The sequence below is a fragment of the Medicago truncatula genome, chromosome 4 (genome assembly GCF_003473485.1).
Source record: "Medicago truncatula cultivar Jemalong A17 chromosome 4, MtrunA17r5.0-ANR, whole genome shotgun sequence".
NCBI classification, from domain to species: Eukaryota; Viridiplantae; Streptophyta; class Magnoliopsida; order Fabales; family Fabaceae; genus Medicago; species Medicago truncatula.
The window spans coordinates 3,575,617-3,594,412 of record NC_053045.1 but is presented as its reverse complement, the minus strand read 5'-3'; the positions used below and the strand labels follow the sequence as shown (position 1 = coordinate 3,594,412).

The 18,796-nt window shown below is 33.8% G+C and overlaps 1 protein-coding gene and 1 long non-coding RNA gene across 4 annotated transcripts; both read left to right on the top strand.

The window, feature by feature from the left end:
• Positions 1–5,485: 5,485 nt before the first annotated feature.
• LOC11409192 (uncharacterized) lies at positions 5,486–10,823 on the top strand. 3 transcript variants are annotated; one of them, XR_003011172.2, is made up of 6 exons: positions 5,486–5,637; positions 6,501–6,620; positions 6,706–6,800; positions 9,078–9,208; positions 9,883–9,960; positions 10,326–10,823. It is a non-coding gene; the product is annotated as an uncharacterized lncRNA (long non-coding RNA). The 3 variants fall into 3 exon arrangements; XR_003011171.2 differs by having other exon boundaries at positions 5,486–5,613; positions 10,326–10,820; XR_005645671.1 differs by lacking the exon at positions 10,326–10,823 and having other exon boundaries at positions 5,486–5,613; positions 9,883–10,251.
• Positions 10,824–15,610: 4,787 nt separating this feature from the next.
• LOC112421008 (zinc finger BED domain-containing protein RICESLEEPER 2-like) lies at positions 15,611–17,308 on the top strand. The gene is made up of 3 exons (XM_024780913.2): positions 15,611–16,276; positions 16,376–16,685; positions 17,174–17,308. The coding sequence occupies exons 1-2, from the start codon at positions 15,737–15,739 to the stop codon at positions 16,622–16,624; spliced, it is 789 nt and encodes a 262-aa protein (XP_024636681.1). The 5' UTR covers positions 15,611–15,736; the 3' UTR covers positions 16,625–16,685; positions 17,174–17,308.
• Positions 17,309–18,796: the final 1,488 nt, after the last annotated feature.

Sequence of the window (18,796 nt, the reverse complement as noted above, 5' to 3'; positions counted from 1 at the left end):
TTTTGATTACTATATTGAAATTGAAATTGATTTTAGCTTTTAGGTTTTGGAATTTTGTTTTATTACAACTAATTTTATAAGTGTAACCACTAACACTATTACTCCAAAATATGTTATTATAGCTCTGTGTTTTGTATATTTGAAATTATATCCTTCCAAATGTCTCATTACTTATTCTTTCCTCTTCCTAAATCAAGGAGGTTAAAATGATATATAGCGCAAAAGCATAAAATATTTCACGCTCCTATCATAAAAGGTCACTTAAATAAACCATTTAATAACTAATGCACAAGAAACATCTTAAAATAATTTAAAGCATTATATATAAAAATATTAAAATAAATAGAATTATTAAAAAGAACATATATAAAATATTGGGTTGTTACAGGTTGCGGGACCAGTGTGTCCGCATATATTTGTTATACTTTGTGGGGATCACGATCTTCACTGACAAGAGCCAGTGGGTTGTGGATGTTGTCTACCTGAGGTACTTTAGAGACCTTGATCTTGTTGCTGGTTATTCATGGGGAGTTGCGGCACTAGCTCACTTGTATAGGGAGCTCAATTTTTGATTTGCACGTTCCTAGTCGTCATGGGAAAAAAGGAAGAAATAAGAAAGATATTATTCCCTAAGAGCTTGTCCAGTACTACCTGTACACAATGCTGCATGTTGGAACTGCAGTCAGGTGGCAGGATACTGACTTTGTTGCAGGTATAAAATAAAAATTATGTTTTATGTTTTTAAATGTAAGTGTTTATGGTTTGTATATTTACATGTGGTTGTGTTTGGTGTAGGCTTGGGTGTTTCGGCACTTCGCATGTATGGGAAGCAAGGATGTATGGGCAGGATATGGAGAGAATCGGGATCCACGCGCGATACTTTTTTCACCACTGTCTGGTTTAGGCATAGTGGACAACTACAGAAACCATCTGGATGTGCTGGATTTGACGAGGGTTGTCATGGGCCCATATGGAGACAACCGTGCGACACGTCGGTTTGAGCAGGTCAGCCTTTTCTCTGGATGGCTGAAATACGGAGACCGCATGGTGAGATATCTACCGGAGCGGGTGCTTCGTCGGTTTGGGAGGGTTCAGACCATACCGAGATATCTCGTTGAGAGTGCACTTACTGATGTTAATTTGTCAGAGATTTCAAATCGCTTTCAGAGTGCCCTTGATTATGTGCTGACACCTGAGCAGTTGAGAGATGTTGCAGTTCATGGTGTGGAGGCAGTGGATGGATACATCGATTGGTTTTATCGCCATTCCCATCCACGCATGGTTATTCCTTACTTGCCAGTACTGGTGTAGAGGCCACCGGAGCGTGAGGTCCTTGATGCGCGAGCTAAGACCTTGGGTACTTACTGCTTAGCGGAAGGATGAGCCGCATCAGAGACCACATCTATGTTCTGATGAGAGGTGGTCTAGTGTCGAAAGGGACTGAGGAATGACAACATTTGGAGGATGCGTTGAAAGAGGTGCATGATGGGGAAGTTTACCGTCGTCGGGGAGCTACTGAGGGTGGCAAGGGTGCCAGGTGGCAGAGGTGGCGGCAGGGGTGGCAGTGGTACGGGTGTAGTTATTAGGAGTTGATTGTGTTATGTTATGTTTGAACATCTTAGATAAATTTTAGTGATGTAACATTTGGATAATTTTTAATTTTATGTAATCTTGGATAATTTTTAATTATATTTGATTAATGTTATGTTTTAAAATTATGTTGTGTTGATAATTGTTATGTTATAAGTTAAATTTACTGTTAGAACATATTGTCACCGACATAGTATGTATGTTTAGAAGCAAGCTAAATGCGCCAAAACAGAGGTTCAACCAAAACAGATGGCTTCTGCATTTGTGCTGATGCAGTTCGGATTATATAATCCGGACAGTTTTAACACTTTCCGGATTATGTAATCCAGAAACAACATTTTCCATCCCATTTGTTAATTTTCAACGGGGTGATTTACACGTTTTGGATTCTATAGTCCAAAAGTTTTCCACACCTTTCGGATTACATAATCCGGATCCATCTATTCATAACTGGCATCATCATCCATCATGGTGGATGAAGTGCCAAAAACCACGAATAAATCCAAAAATATTACTCCGGAACTAGTTCGGATTATATAATTCGAATAAAGGGTATTTTCGAGAAAAAAAATAGGGCGCGCGAAAAGTAAATCTCTAATTAGTTGGGAAAGGTAAATCTCTAATTAGTTTGGTGTACCGGGCTTATTCATTAGCCAAGCGGTACCATTTGAAGTTTCTAATCTTTGTGTCATTGTTCAAGATGGAAACTACTGGAACCTGTGTTGGGGATCTGCTGCAATAACTTGACCAAGAAGATGATGAAGATGAACATGATAAAGTGTGCACATAAATTCCAAAGAATGTTGTATATCTTGATTGTTGGGAAGATTGTGTTGCACTTGAAACCTGAAAAGTTTAATTATTATGCATGCAAAACTCAAAGCGCATGGGATTGTCACACTAACCTTTAGGTTCGATTCTCCCCCACCAATAACTGAATATTGGATGCAATAGGAATGAACAGCGAATCTCCTTTAGGATACTATGAGTTCATTGATGTGTATTGCACAACCACACCAACCGTATCTCCTAACAGTATTTTACAGATTTATGTTTCCAGTAACTCACTCATGCATTAGAGAATTAATGGATGATTTAGAGTAAGAGAATGAGGGAGATCTTATGTTGTTAAAGTAACAAAAATTTTGTTCATGTTGTTGTTCTGTTTGTCTAAATTAATGCCCAAATATCAAATATTTATAGTGCATTATATGACCCTTCACATGAGAGAAAACACCCCTTTATTTTGAGGCTTGGAGAGGAAGCTTGGCAAGCTGTGTTCACGGACTAAAATTTAAAACAATTGAAATGTTAAAGAAAAAGAAAACATGTCACGTGAGTGACAAAAGGGAAGTAAAGAGATCATAAGAAAAGTAATAAAAAGGAAACATGAATTAACTAATAAAAAGAAAAAAGGAAATAACAATAATTACTAAAGGTGTAATGAATAATAATAAACAAAATTAAAATTGTCCCTTTTGGAACCAAATGAGGTACTTCAAAGTAACCTCTGCCGAAATTTCGTCTGGAACGACGAACTTTCTTGGCTTTTAAAGTAAGAATAAAAGGGGTAAAATTAGAGAAAAATGATCAAAATTTGGGGTATGACACACCCCTTTGTCAAAGGTTATGATCATATCGACTTAAATCAATGTTATGGTTCATTAAGCACCCTTTTGCCAAAGGTTATAACCATACACATTTGAATCAATGTCATGGTTCATTATCTATCAATAAATAATAATGTTCCAATGTATATGATGGTTCTCATGAAGAGTTACAACTTTTGGTTCTAAAGTGATTCCATTATTTTGGAAATCACAAACAATCCTCCACCATTTTTAAAATACTAAATCTCATAAATCCGGAAATTCCATGCCTTCAGATAATGGTATCTCGCGATTTGAACCATTACTTAGTAAATTAAGTTTTCGCTCGTTCCCAAATAGTATGGTAGGAAAGCTTTGAACCAACTATCCATTAGAACAAGTGTGCATAACTTACACATTAAATCTCGGTACCATTGATAAAAGAGACTTGTAAAATTGACACGTTTGTTAAGGCCTTGTGTCCATGTATCCTTTTCATGAGAAGTTAAGAGTCAAGCCCTTGAACTCAATGAAGCGGCCAAACATCATTCTCACATAGGTAGACTATATGGGGAATGCCCCATAAGTATGCATTCCAGCAAATATATGCTATATGTCCATTAAGAGGAAAAACCTCATCCTACCCCTTTTCTTCTTATGGTCAAAGTATTTTTACCCCTTGGGATGTTATCGATCATCAAGTACTTCAATCACTCTAATAGTGTACTTTCACCATTGAACCCAAGACTTGATGCTACTCAAGTGTGGGTTGAGTTTCCACCATTGATGATCAAATAGATTTGGGCTTGTACCACATCCCTAATGATGTCTTCAATGTGTTCAACATCATTTCCAAAGACATCATATCCTTGTCAATCATTTCGTCAAATAATTGCAAGATTTATTTTTAACTTTTATAAACTTTCAATATTCAATTCTTCACATTGATTTTGAATTCTCATAGCTATGTCTATGGATCAACTTATATAGTCTTGATAGTATTCACCAACTATCATCAAACCATGACACTTTTGTCAATTGAGTATATTGTAATAATACACAAACTTTTATGTCATTACACCTTTGCTATAACAATATTTAACATGCATTTCAATTTGAACTTCAACTTTTCTCTTATATCTGGCCAAGATATATCATACATTGAATGCATTTAAACATACATAGCAAAATAAAATTTGATCATAAAAGAATGTCATAATCAAACTTCATAAGATGAGATTAAACATGCAAGTCATATACTCCATTATCAAATTACCCAGTTTTCATTTATTTAGCTTCAGCATATCCGACCAGTGGCGGAGCCACTCACAAGAGTGTGGGGCTCCTGCCTGCACAATTCTTTTAAAATGCATGGCTATTATATATCCATACTAGTAGCTTTGAGGTAATTTTAGGTAGTTAAAATTTAATTTGTTTGCTTACTACCAACACAACCCATGAAAGAACATCTCACCTATTTAATTTTGTCCCTCACAATCATTTGATGATAAATTTTGTAAAAAAAAATCATTTGATGATAAGTATAATTAAATTTAAATTGTATATTTTGAATCATAATACTTTTACAATTGCAATTTTATTTTAGTTCAACAATCAATATAACATGGTAATGTAAGAAATAATTGTTGCTTTTCATTCTTCAAAAACATTCGTATATTTTTATAATTTAAAAAGTACTAAAGTATATTACGATGTATACATATATTCTTAAAAAATTATCATATTTTTTAGGACAAAACTTAGGTACAATTCTTTAGGTGTTTTTCGTATGGTTTTTAACTAAAAATATATCTTTTTACGATACAATAAACTTTGAGAAAATTATGGATTTGAGAAAATCATACTAAATTTAATTAAGAACTATACGAAAAGCACCTAAGAAATTGTACCTAAGTTTTCTCCTATTTTTTATATTATATATATGTCAAATATTCGACTCTAATTAACAGTATCTTTTTTCGGTTGTTTATAAAAATGTATTGGCAAGGATCGAACCAACATCCATATGGTCACAACTTTCAAATTTGCGCTTTACCACTGCATCAGGCTTTCACTGTTGATTAGTTTTAAACATTATTTTATATAACTCAATATAATAGTTTTATTTCAATTTTTTAATTAATGGAAATGATAATAATAATACTCCCTCCGGTCCTATTTATAAGAGAATTTTGGGTCAACAAAAGTTGATGTATCTAGTTAAAAATTCAGTTCAAATACATTCATTTTGTTGACCTAAATTTCTCTTATAAATAGGAGGTAGAAATAATTAATAACATATCTCTGAACACAAGTGTCCTCAGATCCACATCGTGTTTCCACTTTTCCCTCACTCTTCCACCTCCACGATGACTGCATTACCGTCCACCACTCCAGTTGGCGTTAACTATTCTTCTCCATCAACATCCTCAAGGTGCCGCTACCATACTTCAATTAGGTTATCTATTGTTATAATTTTATGGTTTATGTCAAAGAGGTATTGGGATTTAGGGTTTTTTAATTGTCTAGCATAAATTCCTTTTGTCTATTATGCCTTTAATTGTTGATTTTCCTTTGACTTTGTCAGTTCCTTTGTTAAATCTTGTTAAATCTCTTGAACTCAATTTTATCTATTTATTTTGAAATTAATTTTAAACACTTTTTTTGAGTTTCTTGTGACTTGTATATTTGGGGATATTATTGTCTTTTGTGGTTAAGAGTTTTGATTATTGTGACTTGTATATTTGGGGATATTATTGAGAAACTCCTGAAATTTTTTTGATTCGATGAGACTACTAAAAAAGTAACAGCATTGTGAAATTATTGATTATATGCAATCTGACCTTACTTTTCTGCATGATTGAATCATTCTTCAACTTTATACTGTGTAATCTTGCATGTTTTGATTTTGTTTTTCACTTTTATTAATACCATAAACTAATTTGCTTCTTTGGCAGCTTCAATTTGAGAGTTTTTAACATCAAGCTAGCGGTTGAAAGTTTGATTGACATGTAAACTGTAGTATAATCAATTTAAGATGACTGTTATATCTGATTCAAACTCTTCCATGACAGAAAATGTAGATCTTGTAATATTGATTTTATTAAAACAAATTGAACATTTATACAAGCTGGCTAGGTGTAATATATACTCAAGTTGTTACATGTGGTGCAGTTTACATGCAGGGACTTTTGTGATACCGAACTTGTTTTTGTTTGATTGTTTTTCTGGAGATTCTCTTCTATATAGAGGTGATTGCCTCATAATGCCTTTTAATACCGCGAGCCAGATCTTAACTACTTACTTTGACAATTTTTGTAGCTTGGGACATATTTAATCATGACATGAAAGATGGTTGGGGTCTCGCAACTGATGGGAAAGTCTTGTTTGGAAGTGATGGCAGTTCCACATTGTATAAAATTGATCCTCAAACATTTAAAGGTCAGTCTCACTAATTAATTTTTTTTTTCTTTTCATTTTACCATTTTATAAGCAGAACCCCTTTATCAAACCCTTTTGTTTCTAGCTTTTTAACTTGACGTCAATAATGCACTCACAAAATTTGGAGATGAGAACGGGAAGGCAATTGCTTGGGTGAAAGCTTTCATCCAATTAGCTAAGGTTTGAATCCTAAATATAGTCATCATAGTTATTAATTCTTGTGTAACTTATAATTCAGCATTTTGTTTTACTTTTTCCATGATATTGTTATGTTCTTGGTTAGCTCAAGAAAATGAGTAATCATGTTATGTTTTTTTTTTCTTTTGATTTTCATCTGTTATTTCATTATTTCCTTTAATTCCATGGTATAATTTGGCTTGCTTAGATATAGTAGATACCGAGCATGGATTCAAATCCATAACTGGACAGATTTATTTTAAACCAATTTTATATTCTGCCAGTTTGTTAGGCCCTACGCTACTTTTCTATTTGTTGTTAGACTTTCTTTTCTCGCTTTTATTTTGTTGATGAAACTGATGTTACCTCAAACTCATGATCTCCTTGAATTGTAGTTTGTTCAACAAATATAATTTATTGTTAAAAAAAAAAGTTCCTAATAGTCTTTCATTTGTTTCAAAGAAAGATCAAATTTAAAAGCATATTCATGATATTCAGATATTGTATGCATGTGTCTTCCTAACTATGAAGCACGGACACCTCTAAGACTAGGCGTGTTGCGGTGTCTGACACTCTTATGACAATCGTACGACACGTGTCGAATCGGTGTCCTAAATAATTGTTTTTTTCTTTACTTCGACACTCCTACGATCGGTGTCTGACTCCCATATAATACACCATAGATACACCGTAGATACAAGAGTTACATATGTTTTGAGAAATGTTGATCAATTAGGGGTTATAGATATTATAGTTGATTATATAATTTTTAGCATTTGTAGCTATGGTCGATGTTTTGACTCTGAAATTTTCAGTTTTCAACATTGAATTACTCTTTGATAAACACTAATTGTAGTTTATACCTGATGGGATAAAACCGCAAGCGCACGGTTCTATCGAAGTAGTAAAAATAGAGTATCGTTCCGACAGGGAGTTATGATTTTAATTAACTTTTAATGATGATTAGATGAAAGAGTTTTAGATAAAAGTTTGGATTTTTAATTACAAGAAAATAAATAATATAAAAGCCTTGGAATTATTGGTTCATCTTAACGACAAGTGCTTCACAAACCAAACTATTAAACTTATAACCTTATGTTAGACCTAACTTCTAAAGAAAGTTTCTCTTTTGTTCATCTAGCAACCAAGCCTATTTCGCTGACTTGATTACTATTAGATTTTGGTCCTAAGTTGCAACCAAGCCTATTTCGCTGACTTGATCACAATTTAGAATCCTTGAAGTTCGAAACTATATGTTTCAAAGACTGTAAAGACTATTTCGTTGCCTTTACAATCTTTGTCTAAATTCACTTGTTCGAATATCAAAATTCCACTTTCGTTTTATGAATTGATATTTGGGATGATGGATAAACAATTATCAAACCCTCCACTTTCGTTTCCACAGTTTGATAATGGTTGATCTATGTTAAAGCGGTGAATTTAGATAAGAAATTAGGGTTACATAAGATTAAGGTTTAAAGCTTGGTTTGATTAGGATTATGTCATTAGACTTATCCAACAATCCCAAGACAAGAGAAGTCTACTCACTAATGTTCATCGTAGACATGGAGAAGAATAGAGAAAGCATAAAAGTAAATAACAAGAAAGTAAAAAGAACTTTTATTAGAAAGACAATTGTCACATATTGAATTCCAAGTAAATGAATATTTGTGATGGCTAGCTACTCTATTTATAGTTTACATTCGACTTAAAATCTAAGCAATCACTAGAATGTTCCACAAGTAAACTAAAACAGAGTAGCTTAAAATCTAAGCAAAAACAGCAAAAGTTGTTTTGGGAGGTGGCACGGCCGTGCCAAGCTTCTGACTTTAGGGAGATATATTTTTGTCTCCGAATCTTTATATTTTCGTACCGAATCAGCTCCAAAACCCCTTTCTTTTGCTCCAAGACTCAATCCATCAAATATTCGTTTCTGAAATATAACAATATGCAATTGTAGTAAAATAGCTCGAAAAGGAAATAATACTAATATAAAATAAACTTAAATCTAATTAAAACTAAACTAAATAACATATAAAAATATATAATAAATGACTCATCAATACCTTCATGTAATTGTTCTACAGGGTGTGCCTGTGCTTGTTGCACACTAATTATATAAACACTAATTATATAATTTTTAGCATTTTTAGCTATGGGCTGATGGATATGGTCCCAGGTTTGGACTTGTTGCAGTGGACCGAGCAAATAATCTTGCACGGATTACTCTAATATTTGCTCTGTCAAATTATGGGTGTTTTAATGGCCTCTTGATTGCAGGTTGTAAGTACCGGTAAAGTTACACGCAAAGATCGTGATAAAGCTTGGAATGAACTTCAAAGAGCTGCCAAAGCGAAGAAAACAAGACCATTTTATCGGGTTGTGGACAAAAACGGTTTTAATGTTAGCAGGTAATAATTATATACTCTTTTACTTGAGATTTCAGAAAAAAAAATGTGTTTCTATTGATTTGTGGGGAGTAACTTAGTTATCTTCTATGCTTGATATGAGCATAAAGCTTTAAATATTGCTCTTAATGTCGATAGAATTAAAGCTTTAGCAACCATATGCCAACATATTACTAGATAAACCAATAGTTACTACCTTTGATAGCAGTTGCACAATGAGCTTTGTTTTAGTCAAGACCGAACCAATTATAAATAAAATGAATTATTAACTACACCAACCTTAATTATAGAAGTTGCAGGTAAGGTTCAGGGCAATTAGAATAAGAAGTCAGAGCGTGCGCAACTAATACAGTCTTGATTGTTTGGAGATGAACTTTGAACGTCAACTATGTTGCATACGTGCTTTGCTTTAGCAGCAAAATAGTAGTCCCTGGACCAAATTTGTCTCAACGCAGTTTTGGTACCGCGTTATGAGGGCAGTGATCATGTTGTGATGTGGATCAACTCTTGAACACATAACTTCCAAAGAATTGTACGAAACTGAGTTTTATGTTCAACAAACACCTACTTAGCCTACACAAATATAATATTGCTGTAGTATTTGAGTCTGCTGCATGCAGCTTTTACAATTAGCTTTTAACAATTTTTTCTTTCATTTTTGTGTCTATTGTACACAGGGCATAGGAATTGTAGGAGAGCAACATGAGAAAGTATCAAGTTTAGATGACGTGTACAATAATTTCTTCAGCCTATAGGTACTTTGATGTATACAAGTTCTGGCACGACGTACTATAATTTTGTTGTTTTTGTTTACCTCTTCTCTTATGTGTATCTATGATGTAGAGAAATTATTTTTTAGGAAATTGATAGAATATGCCTTGTAGGTTTGAAAAATTTGGGGTAAGTATTTGAGAAGATGGAAGAGAAATTAGTTTGTTTGAAGTAAATTGATAGAATATGACAACCTTGTAGGTAGTAAATAGCTTGTTTTTAGCTGATGAAAACACACTATTTGTGAAGACAAATTATGTTTTTGGAACGGTAAATTTTGTTGTGTTTTGTGGACTATAAATTTGTTGATGTTGCTTGGTAATTTTTTGTTGTTGATGATGATATGTAGGTGTGCGAAAACCTTCTTCCTTCACATTCTCATTATGACAATGGTTGGGACAACGGGTCATTGGATAACAATTCTTTATCTTGTAGTCATTAAGTCTTCTTGATGTGTTTTTTTTAGATTTTTCAACATTAGGTGTAAAACAGGTACAATGTTTGGGCACAGAGCACAATGGGGGAAAATAGGCTATACAATAAACGGTTTTTTTTTAATTTTTAAATCATTTAGCGTCGGTCATTCCGACTCCACAAATTTTTGTTGACTTTTGAATATTGACTTTAGCATTGGTGTGACCGACTCTAAAATTTATTTGACTACTTAAATGTTGACTTTAGAATTTGCTTGTTCGACTCTAAATGAATCAGTTAGCGTCGGTTTGGCTCACTCTAAATGATTTGGTTGACTTTTAAGATGTCGGAAATAATAGCGTCGGCCCTCGGCTCACGGTAGAGTCTGATTTAAACTCGGCATAACCGACGCAAAGGTAGCTAACGTCGAGTTTTTAGCCTGCCTGTCCAGACGCTAATCCGACGCTAATTTGGTCGGTGTTAGAGTGGGGTTTTGGCCGACTCTAAAACACAGTTTTCTTGTAGTGTTAGTTATCATATAACTAATACATATATCATAAATTCATTGTGTTAAATTCAAGTTTCATGTTTAAATATGTTCAATGCTAAATTTCAATAAACACTCACATAGAAAAATAAACAATGAGCCAAAATCATTAATATTCTCTATAAGTTTCCTCCATAAACATATGTGAACTTACAATAATTCAAAACATATCCAAATTATTTTAATATCATGATAAACAAGAAATTTACAATTATTTTTCATATTATCATACATCTATATGAGAACATCATTCTCAATATAATAATTTTTTTTACGTAAATAAACGATGTCATTTAAGCATGCACTTGATGTTTATGAAAATTTATCTACCATTTTTTAGGTTACTATAAAAACATACAGACATGCAGAATTAACACTCCAAAATGCATTTGATAAAGTTAAATACAATAAGATGCATAAAATCTAAGCCATGTCATGGAAAGGCAGAAAGAAAACTTAAAAGCTTCTCAAAATAGAAACTGTTTTAAAATGAGTTCATTGCAACCCTTCATGAACCAACACAATGGTTCATCAGTTTCAAAATATTTTGAATCCTTTCCAATTGTATGTGTTCACAACTTTTCATAAACAAATTTAATCACTTTTCTAAAGTATTAATATTTCAACACAAACGAATGGCACAACAATACTTAATCATATATTCAATTGCACATATAAAGATTCACGCATCAAAATAATTTAAGTGCAAAATAACATATCAACATGAATAATACTCACATGTAATAAACATTCCAACTTATACCATGCTTGCATAAAATTATAACGCCATATAAAATTATTGTGTACCTTCCATGAAAGTCATAAATGAATAAACAAGTGCATTCATCGCTCCATCAAAATTGCAGCCATTAATTAAACACAAACGAAATATAAATCGAACCTAAAGATTGTTGGAACTTGTGTTGGGGGTCTGCTGCAATAACTTGACCAAGAAGATGATGAAGATGAACATGATGAAGTGTGCACATAAATTCCAAAGATTGTTGTATATCTTGATTGTTGGGAAGATGTTGTTGCACTTGAAACCTGAAAAGTTTAATTATCATGCATGTAAAACTCAAAGCGCATGGGATTGCCACACTAACCTTTAGGTTCAATTCGCCCCCACCAATAACTGTATATTGGATGTAATAGGAATGACCAACGAATCTCCTTCAGGATACTATGAGTTCATTGATGTGTATTGCACAACCACACCAACCGTATCTCCTAATAGTATTTTACAGATTTATGGTTCCAGTTAGAGCTGTCAAAATGGGCCGGCCCGAAAGCCCGAATAAAACGTAGGGCTTGGGCCTAATAATTGGAGCCCGAATTTTTCCAGGGCTTTTTAGCCCGGAGCCCGTTCGGGCCACGGGCAGCCCGCAAAAAATTAAGAGTGGGTCATTTTTGGTGTGGTGTCTGCTGGGCCTGGACTGGACAACCCAATATTAGGGATCCGGGTCCGGCCCAAATTGAAATAACCCTAACACTAACACACTCACGTTCACGTATGACATCAATCGGTCACACTCTTTTCTTCTCCAGCGATTCACATTCCGCACGATTCGTATCATCAAATCAAGCAAGCTCACGCGATTCCGATTCTGGCAGCTGAAATCACACAGGTGCGTCTTCATCCTTTCTTCGTTTTCTTCGTTTCCTCCTTTCTTCATTCCTCATCGTTTTCTTGGTTTCTAATTCAGGCTCACTAGCTCATCAACTCTGTTTCTAATTCTGGCTCAACACCTCTATTTCTTCTTCTTCTTCTTCATCTTTTCCAGGTTCGTTTCTTCTTCTTCAGTTCTTCCTTTATCTGTTAAAATGTGAAATTAGGGTTTGAATAGGTTAAATTTGGGATTTTTTAATGAATTGTTCTATTATTCTTCTTCGTTTATCTGTTAAAGTGTGAACTTTGGGATTTTTTTAATGAATTTGGGCCTGTGCTGAAAATGATGATGATAGTCTGAAAATGTGAAAATGTGAAATTTCAGTTCTTCCTTTTCCAGATTTTTTAATCGATTATGCATATATACATTACCCTCTAAAGTGTTGGTGTATTGAGGAACTATGTTTTAATGAATTTGGGCCGGTACTGATGTGATGGTAGTCTGTTCTAAATGAATTGTTCTATTTTGTTTTGCACACATAGTCTCTTCTATTCTCAATGAATTTCCCTAGCTAGAACTTCTAAATGAATTTACTATTTATGTAATCTTTAATGAATTTATAATTTGGCATATAATTATGTAGGAATTACAATCTGTTTGTGCTTCAAATATGAGGGATAGTGATACTGATGGTAGTGGAAGTCATCAAAATATGTGCGTTGATGGGGAAATTGAGAGCCAAGCTAGGGAAATTCCACCAGTACCACCACCAATTGATCAAAATACACAAGAAGTGTCTTCTGATCCAAAGGATAAGAAGCGTAAGGGCAAGGCTAAGGCTAAGGACAAGGCTACGGGCAAGGTCAAGAGCAAGGGTAATTATAACATCTGACGTGTGGCTATTATAACGCCCACTTTCGTTTAATTATTTATTTAATCGAGTTTAAGCGATTATATTATATTTTTATAATATATGTGTGATTTTTGTTGAATTAGGATGATTTAAGTTGATTTGGATGATTTGATGTGTTTTGATGATTTGATAAGATTATGAGACTTATTTTATTGTTAAATAAAATAAGATTTGATAAGAAAATAAAAATATTTAGTTGAGGGCTGTTTTGAGATTTTAGATAGTTTTGGGGGAGAAAGTGAGATAAGATAAGATATTAGGAAGAAGTATATAAGAGATAGACCTAGTTTTAGAAAAACATTGTTGTACGTATGTTTTTGGAGAAAAGGGAGAAAAAGCCAAGAGAAGAGAGAACCAAGAGAAGGGCTGCGATTTCTTCATACAAGGTAAGGGTGAGACTAATAATTCAGTAATGTTAATTGTTCTAGTTCTGATGATTAATTGACAAAGTTAGGATTGATTTAGAAAATTTTTGGAATTAGGTCAAAACCCTACAAATTGATGATCAATGGTACAACTGAGTTAGATTGATGTAGAAACCGTCCTATAACCTTAGAATATGTTTAGGATGAATTCTGGGATTGAAATTAGGCTTAAAACCATGTTAGATGATGATTTTCGTGTAGAAAGAGCATTCTGTCCGAGCCAAAATTCATCGCTCTCCATAGCGAGCTATGATCCTCGCCTCGCGAGTGATGATGTTCATCGCTCGCCACGCGAGCCCTTTCCCTTCGCCTCGCGAGTTACAAGTCGTGACTCGCCACGACGAGCAACCTTACTTGCCATAGCGAGCTTGACCAGAGAGCAAGTTGTTTTCTGAGTTTTTGACTTTTGAGTTGAACCTTAGATGCTTTTGAGTACCTTTAGGTGCCTACTGTTGATTAGAGAACGTTTTAGAACAAGATTGAACTTAGAACAACCTTAGTTGGAATTCTGGCTTGTACTCGCCATGGCGAGCTGATGCTCTCGCCTCGCGAGCACTTCCAGAACTGAATGCTTTTGAGGATTGTGAGACCTGAGTGATTTGGATTGGTTAGGAGAGGAACCTTAGGTACTAATGAGACCTATTAAAGATATTGATGAGAACTGTGAAGCTTTATGAATTGTTAAGTGATTATGAAGTGAATTATGGATTGAATTATATTTATTGAATTATTGTTGAATGATCAAGAAATTATTGAGAATGATTTGTTATTTAACCTGATGTGATTTGATTATGCTGCTATTGTTATTAAACTAAGTTGCATGAGTATGAATAAGTTGATGATGAACTCCAAATTATTGGAAGTATAAGTGATAAGTTGATTAAGGTGTTTTGTTGTTAGAGTCCATGCATTAGCATTCATTGAGCTTTGTCCTCACCATGATAGGAGCTTTGTCCTCCACATGTTTTAGGAGCTTTGTCCTCCGCACGATTAAAGTATATTAATACTTATGATGACGTTTGGTAGCACATGCATATAAGTGTCTAAGTTGCATTGTCGCATTGTCGAGTTTTAAAGAGGTTTATGTCATTGATGATGATTGAAGTTGTGATTAAGTGATAATTGTTTATCAAAGATGCAATGTTGATTAAGACTGATTATGATGTTAGTTATGATTTTTGAATTATAATGATTGATATTATTGTATTATGAAATATCACCCCTTCTGCTTGAAAATGTTGCTCTTCGTATGAGTAACTTGCAGGTGATCGTGCTTAGTGTGCAGTTGCTGTTTGTGAGTGGCCTTGCCTCACTGTGTCGTCTAGGTCGCTCTGATACGTAACGGGATGGGGTGTTTGATATGCTTGCTTCATTCTATTACGTGAAATATTTATGTTATTTGGATAATGTTGATTAACTTTTGAAATACTTTGATGGGGCCTACATGCCAAAACGATTTATGGTTTATGAAACAATTTTCCGCTGCATTGATAAGTAATTTGTTGAAAGTTAAATTGTTATTTAACTGATTTGGATTATGTTAAATGTGATGTCCCGTTTGTTTATGTTGTTTACTCTGATAAATGTTTAGAAATTTTCATATTGGGAAAACGAGGTGTTACAGCTATATCTTGTGAAAGTTGGTATTGTAGATGGAGTAGAGAAATGTAGATGCAAGGCGTGTCACAAATTATTGACTTGTGAATCAGGAAGCGGAACTAGTCATTTAATGCGTCATGTACAAAAAGTAGAACACTACTTTTTTCCGAATGTGTTAGAACTGTTGGTGATATTGATACAACCATAGGATTGAGATTAGATTGTGTTACTCGATGGAATTCCACTTTTATAATGCTACAGAGTGCGCTTGTTTATCGTCGTGCATTTTATAGCTTAAGTTTACGGGATTCAAATTTTAAGCGTTGTCCTACAAGTGAAGAGTGGAGAAGGGCTGAAATAATGTGTGAGATTTTGAAGCCATTTTTCACTATTACAAACTTGATATCTGGCTCTTCATATCCTACATCAAATCTGTACTTTGGTGAAATATGGAAGATTGAGTGCCTCATAAGATCTTATTTGACAAGTGAAGATCTTTTAATTCAAAAAATGGCTGAAAGTATGAAGGTGAAATTTGATAAGTATTGGAGTGACTATAATGTTGTTTTGGCAGTTGGGGCTGTTCTTGATCCAACCAAAAAGTTTAACTTTTTGAAATTTGCTTATGAAAAACTTGACCCACTCACTAGTGAGGAGAAGTTGAAAAAAGTTATGACTTTGGGGAAGCTTTTTTCCGAGTACATCAAGAATGGAATTCCTTCTAATCTAAGCTCTTCACAAGTCCAGCCTAGCTATGGTGGAGGAACTCGAATTACATCATCTTCATATGATGTAAGTTCATACATTCTTTCTTTATTTTATTCTTTTATTAATTATTTGTTTTTGTTTGTATGAATATTTTGTAACTTGGTTAGGTTGGATGATTTGTAGGAATTTGAAGAATATGAAAGCCAATCAAGTAACAACACCGGAAAATCAGAACTTGATACTTATTTAGATGAGTTGTGGATGCCTCTATCTCAAGAATTTGATGTCTTAGCTTTTTGGAAGGAAAGAAGTCGTAGAAGTCCAAATCTTGCAAGGATGGCTTGCGATATATTGAGTATTCCAATAACAACGGTGGCATCAGAATCTGTGTTTAGTATTGGCGCCCGAGTTGTGAATAGGTATAGAAGTTAAATGAAAGATGATTATGTTCAGGCTCTCTTGTGCGCACGTAGCTGGTTACATGGTTTTGAAGGTATGGTTTTTATAGTTCTATCATTTTTACAATTGTTTTATAGTTTATATTATTGTCAATAGAACTGATTGAAATGAGTTTGATGTTAAACTCATGAATGAAAAGTAACTGAACCTATTGCATAAACTGATATTTGTGAATCAAAACTTATATGACAATTTAGTTTATGAATCAAAACATTTCAAAGAACAAGGAATGTGTGAATTCATTAAGTCATACACAAGGACCGATAATTCATTTGATCCACATGCATAGTGCTAGATGAGCCATTTGAGCCTAGATGAAAGGAAGCATCTGCTCATTTTGTTGTTGCTTTAAATCTTGAATGCTAGATTAGATAGTTAGTATGCCATATTCTTGGAATTTCATGATTGATTTTTGTTCAATGGTTATCACTTATTCTCACAGTAATTGATTTATTTTTAGTTATCAATACTGAAGTGATTTTTTAATCTCTATATTTAACAATCAAATTTTGTAATTTGTAGAATTATATGATGAGAACAATGATGTTCAAGAAGATGAAACTCATGGAAGTGGACAAGCATCAAATAGTACTGTGGATGTTGTGAACCTTGAAGAAGATTAAGTGACTTTGTTGGGAGTGACTTTTTGGATTAAAACTTTTGTTATGTTATTACTTATTCTGGATAATTAGTATTTTGAATTTAGAATCTTCATTCTGGATAATTGGTGACTTGTGTTAATGTTACTATGGATAATTATTATTCTATTGGATCAATCTTAATTTATCTTTTGTTCACTATTTGTGTATATTTAAGTTATTATGTTCAATCCTTAAAGAATGGGAAGGAAAAAAAATACAGATACGGGCCTGGGCTAGCCCGTTAGCCCGACATATTTATGTATGTTCAGTACTTAAAAGAATGGAAAATGGAAGAAAAAAATACGGGCCAGGGCTGGCCCGTTAGCCCGTATAGGGCCGGGCTCGGGCTCTATTTTTGCAGCCCATATTCAAACCAGGCTTTTTAGCCCGGCCCTTAAAAGCCCTTGACCCAGCCGGGCCGGACCGGGCCGCCCGTTTTGACAGCTCTAGTTCTAGTAATTCACTCATGCATTAGAGAATTAATATATGGATGATTTAGAGTAAGAGAATGAGGGAGATCTTATGTTGTTAAAGTATCAAAATTTTTGTTCATGTTGTTGTTCTGTGTGTCTAAATTAATGCCCAAATGTCAAATATTTATAGTGCATTATATGACCCTTCACATGAGAGAAAACACTCCTTTGACTTGAATCAATGCTATGATTCATTAAGCACCCCTTTGCCAAAGGTTATGATCATATACACTTGAATCAATGTTATGGTTCATTAAGTACCCTTTTGCCAAAGGTTATAACTATACACATTTGAATCAATGTCATGGTTCATTATCTATCAATAAATAATAATGTTCCAATGTATATGAATGGTTCTCATGAAGAGTTACAAATCTTGGTCAAGAGTAACAACTTTTAGTTCTAAAGTGATTCCATTATTTTGGAAATCACCAACAGAAACCACGATTAACTAGACCAAATTATAGGTTTGATTTAAGTTCATAGAGATTTAAGTTCATAGAAACTTTATTATAGGTTTGATTTAAGTTCATAGAAACTTTTTTTTTTTACAAGTAAGCATAGGACTTGTTTTGAAGATATTGACTCCTAATATGAGTAGATTTTGATCAAACTAGTGAACTTTCTCAAATACGAGCCCTACCATGAATCGATGATCCGTGTTTATTGGATTCTCTACATCCACAACCACAAATCTCGATTGTTGTATAATAAGTGGACGAAAACTCATCAAAACTAATCTTGTGATTTTTTTGGTTACGAAACTAATATGGTGATGATAAAATATAAGTTGTTTGATCTTCATCGAACGGCCGAGATACAAGCAACGAGCCTATTTTTGTATGTAGTTGTCAAAGGTTTATCACTTGAAGAATGCTGCAATGTGGGGGCATGCAGTGATGGGTCTGTTATTCGTTCTCTTGGTGAAGTGACATTAGATAATTGACGGTGGATGTACAAATTAATAAGTCTACTTTATAGAAATTTGTTCCTCCTTTGCATTCTTCCTTTTCAAGTCGTCTCTTTACCTA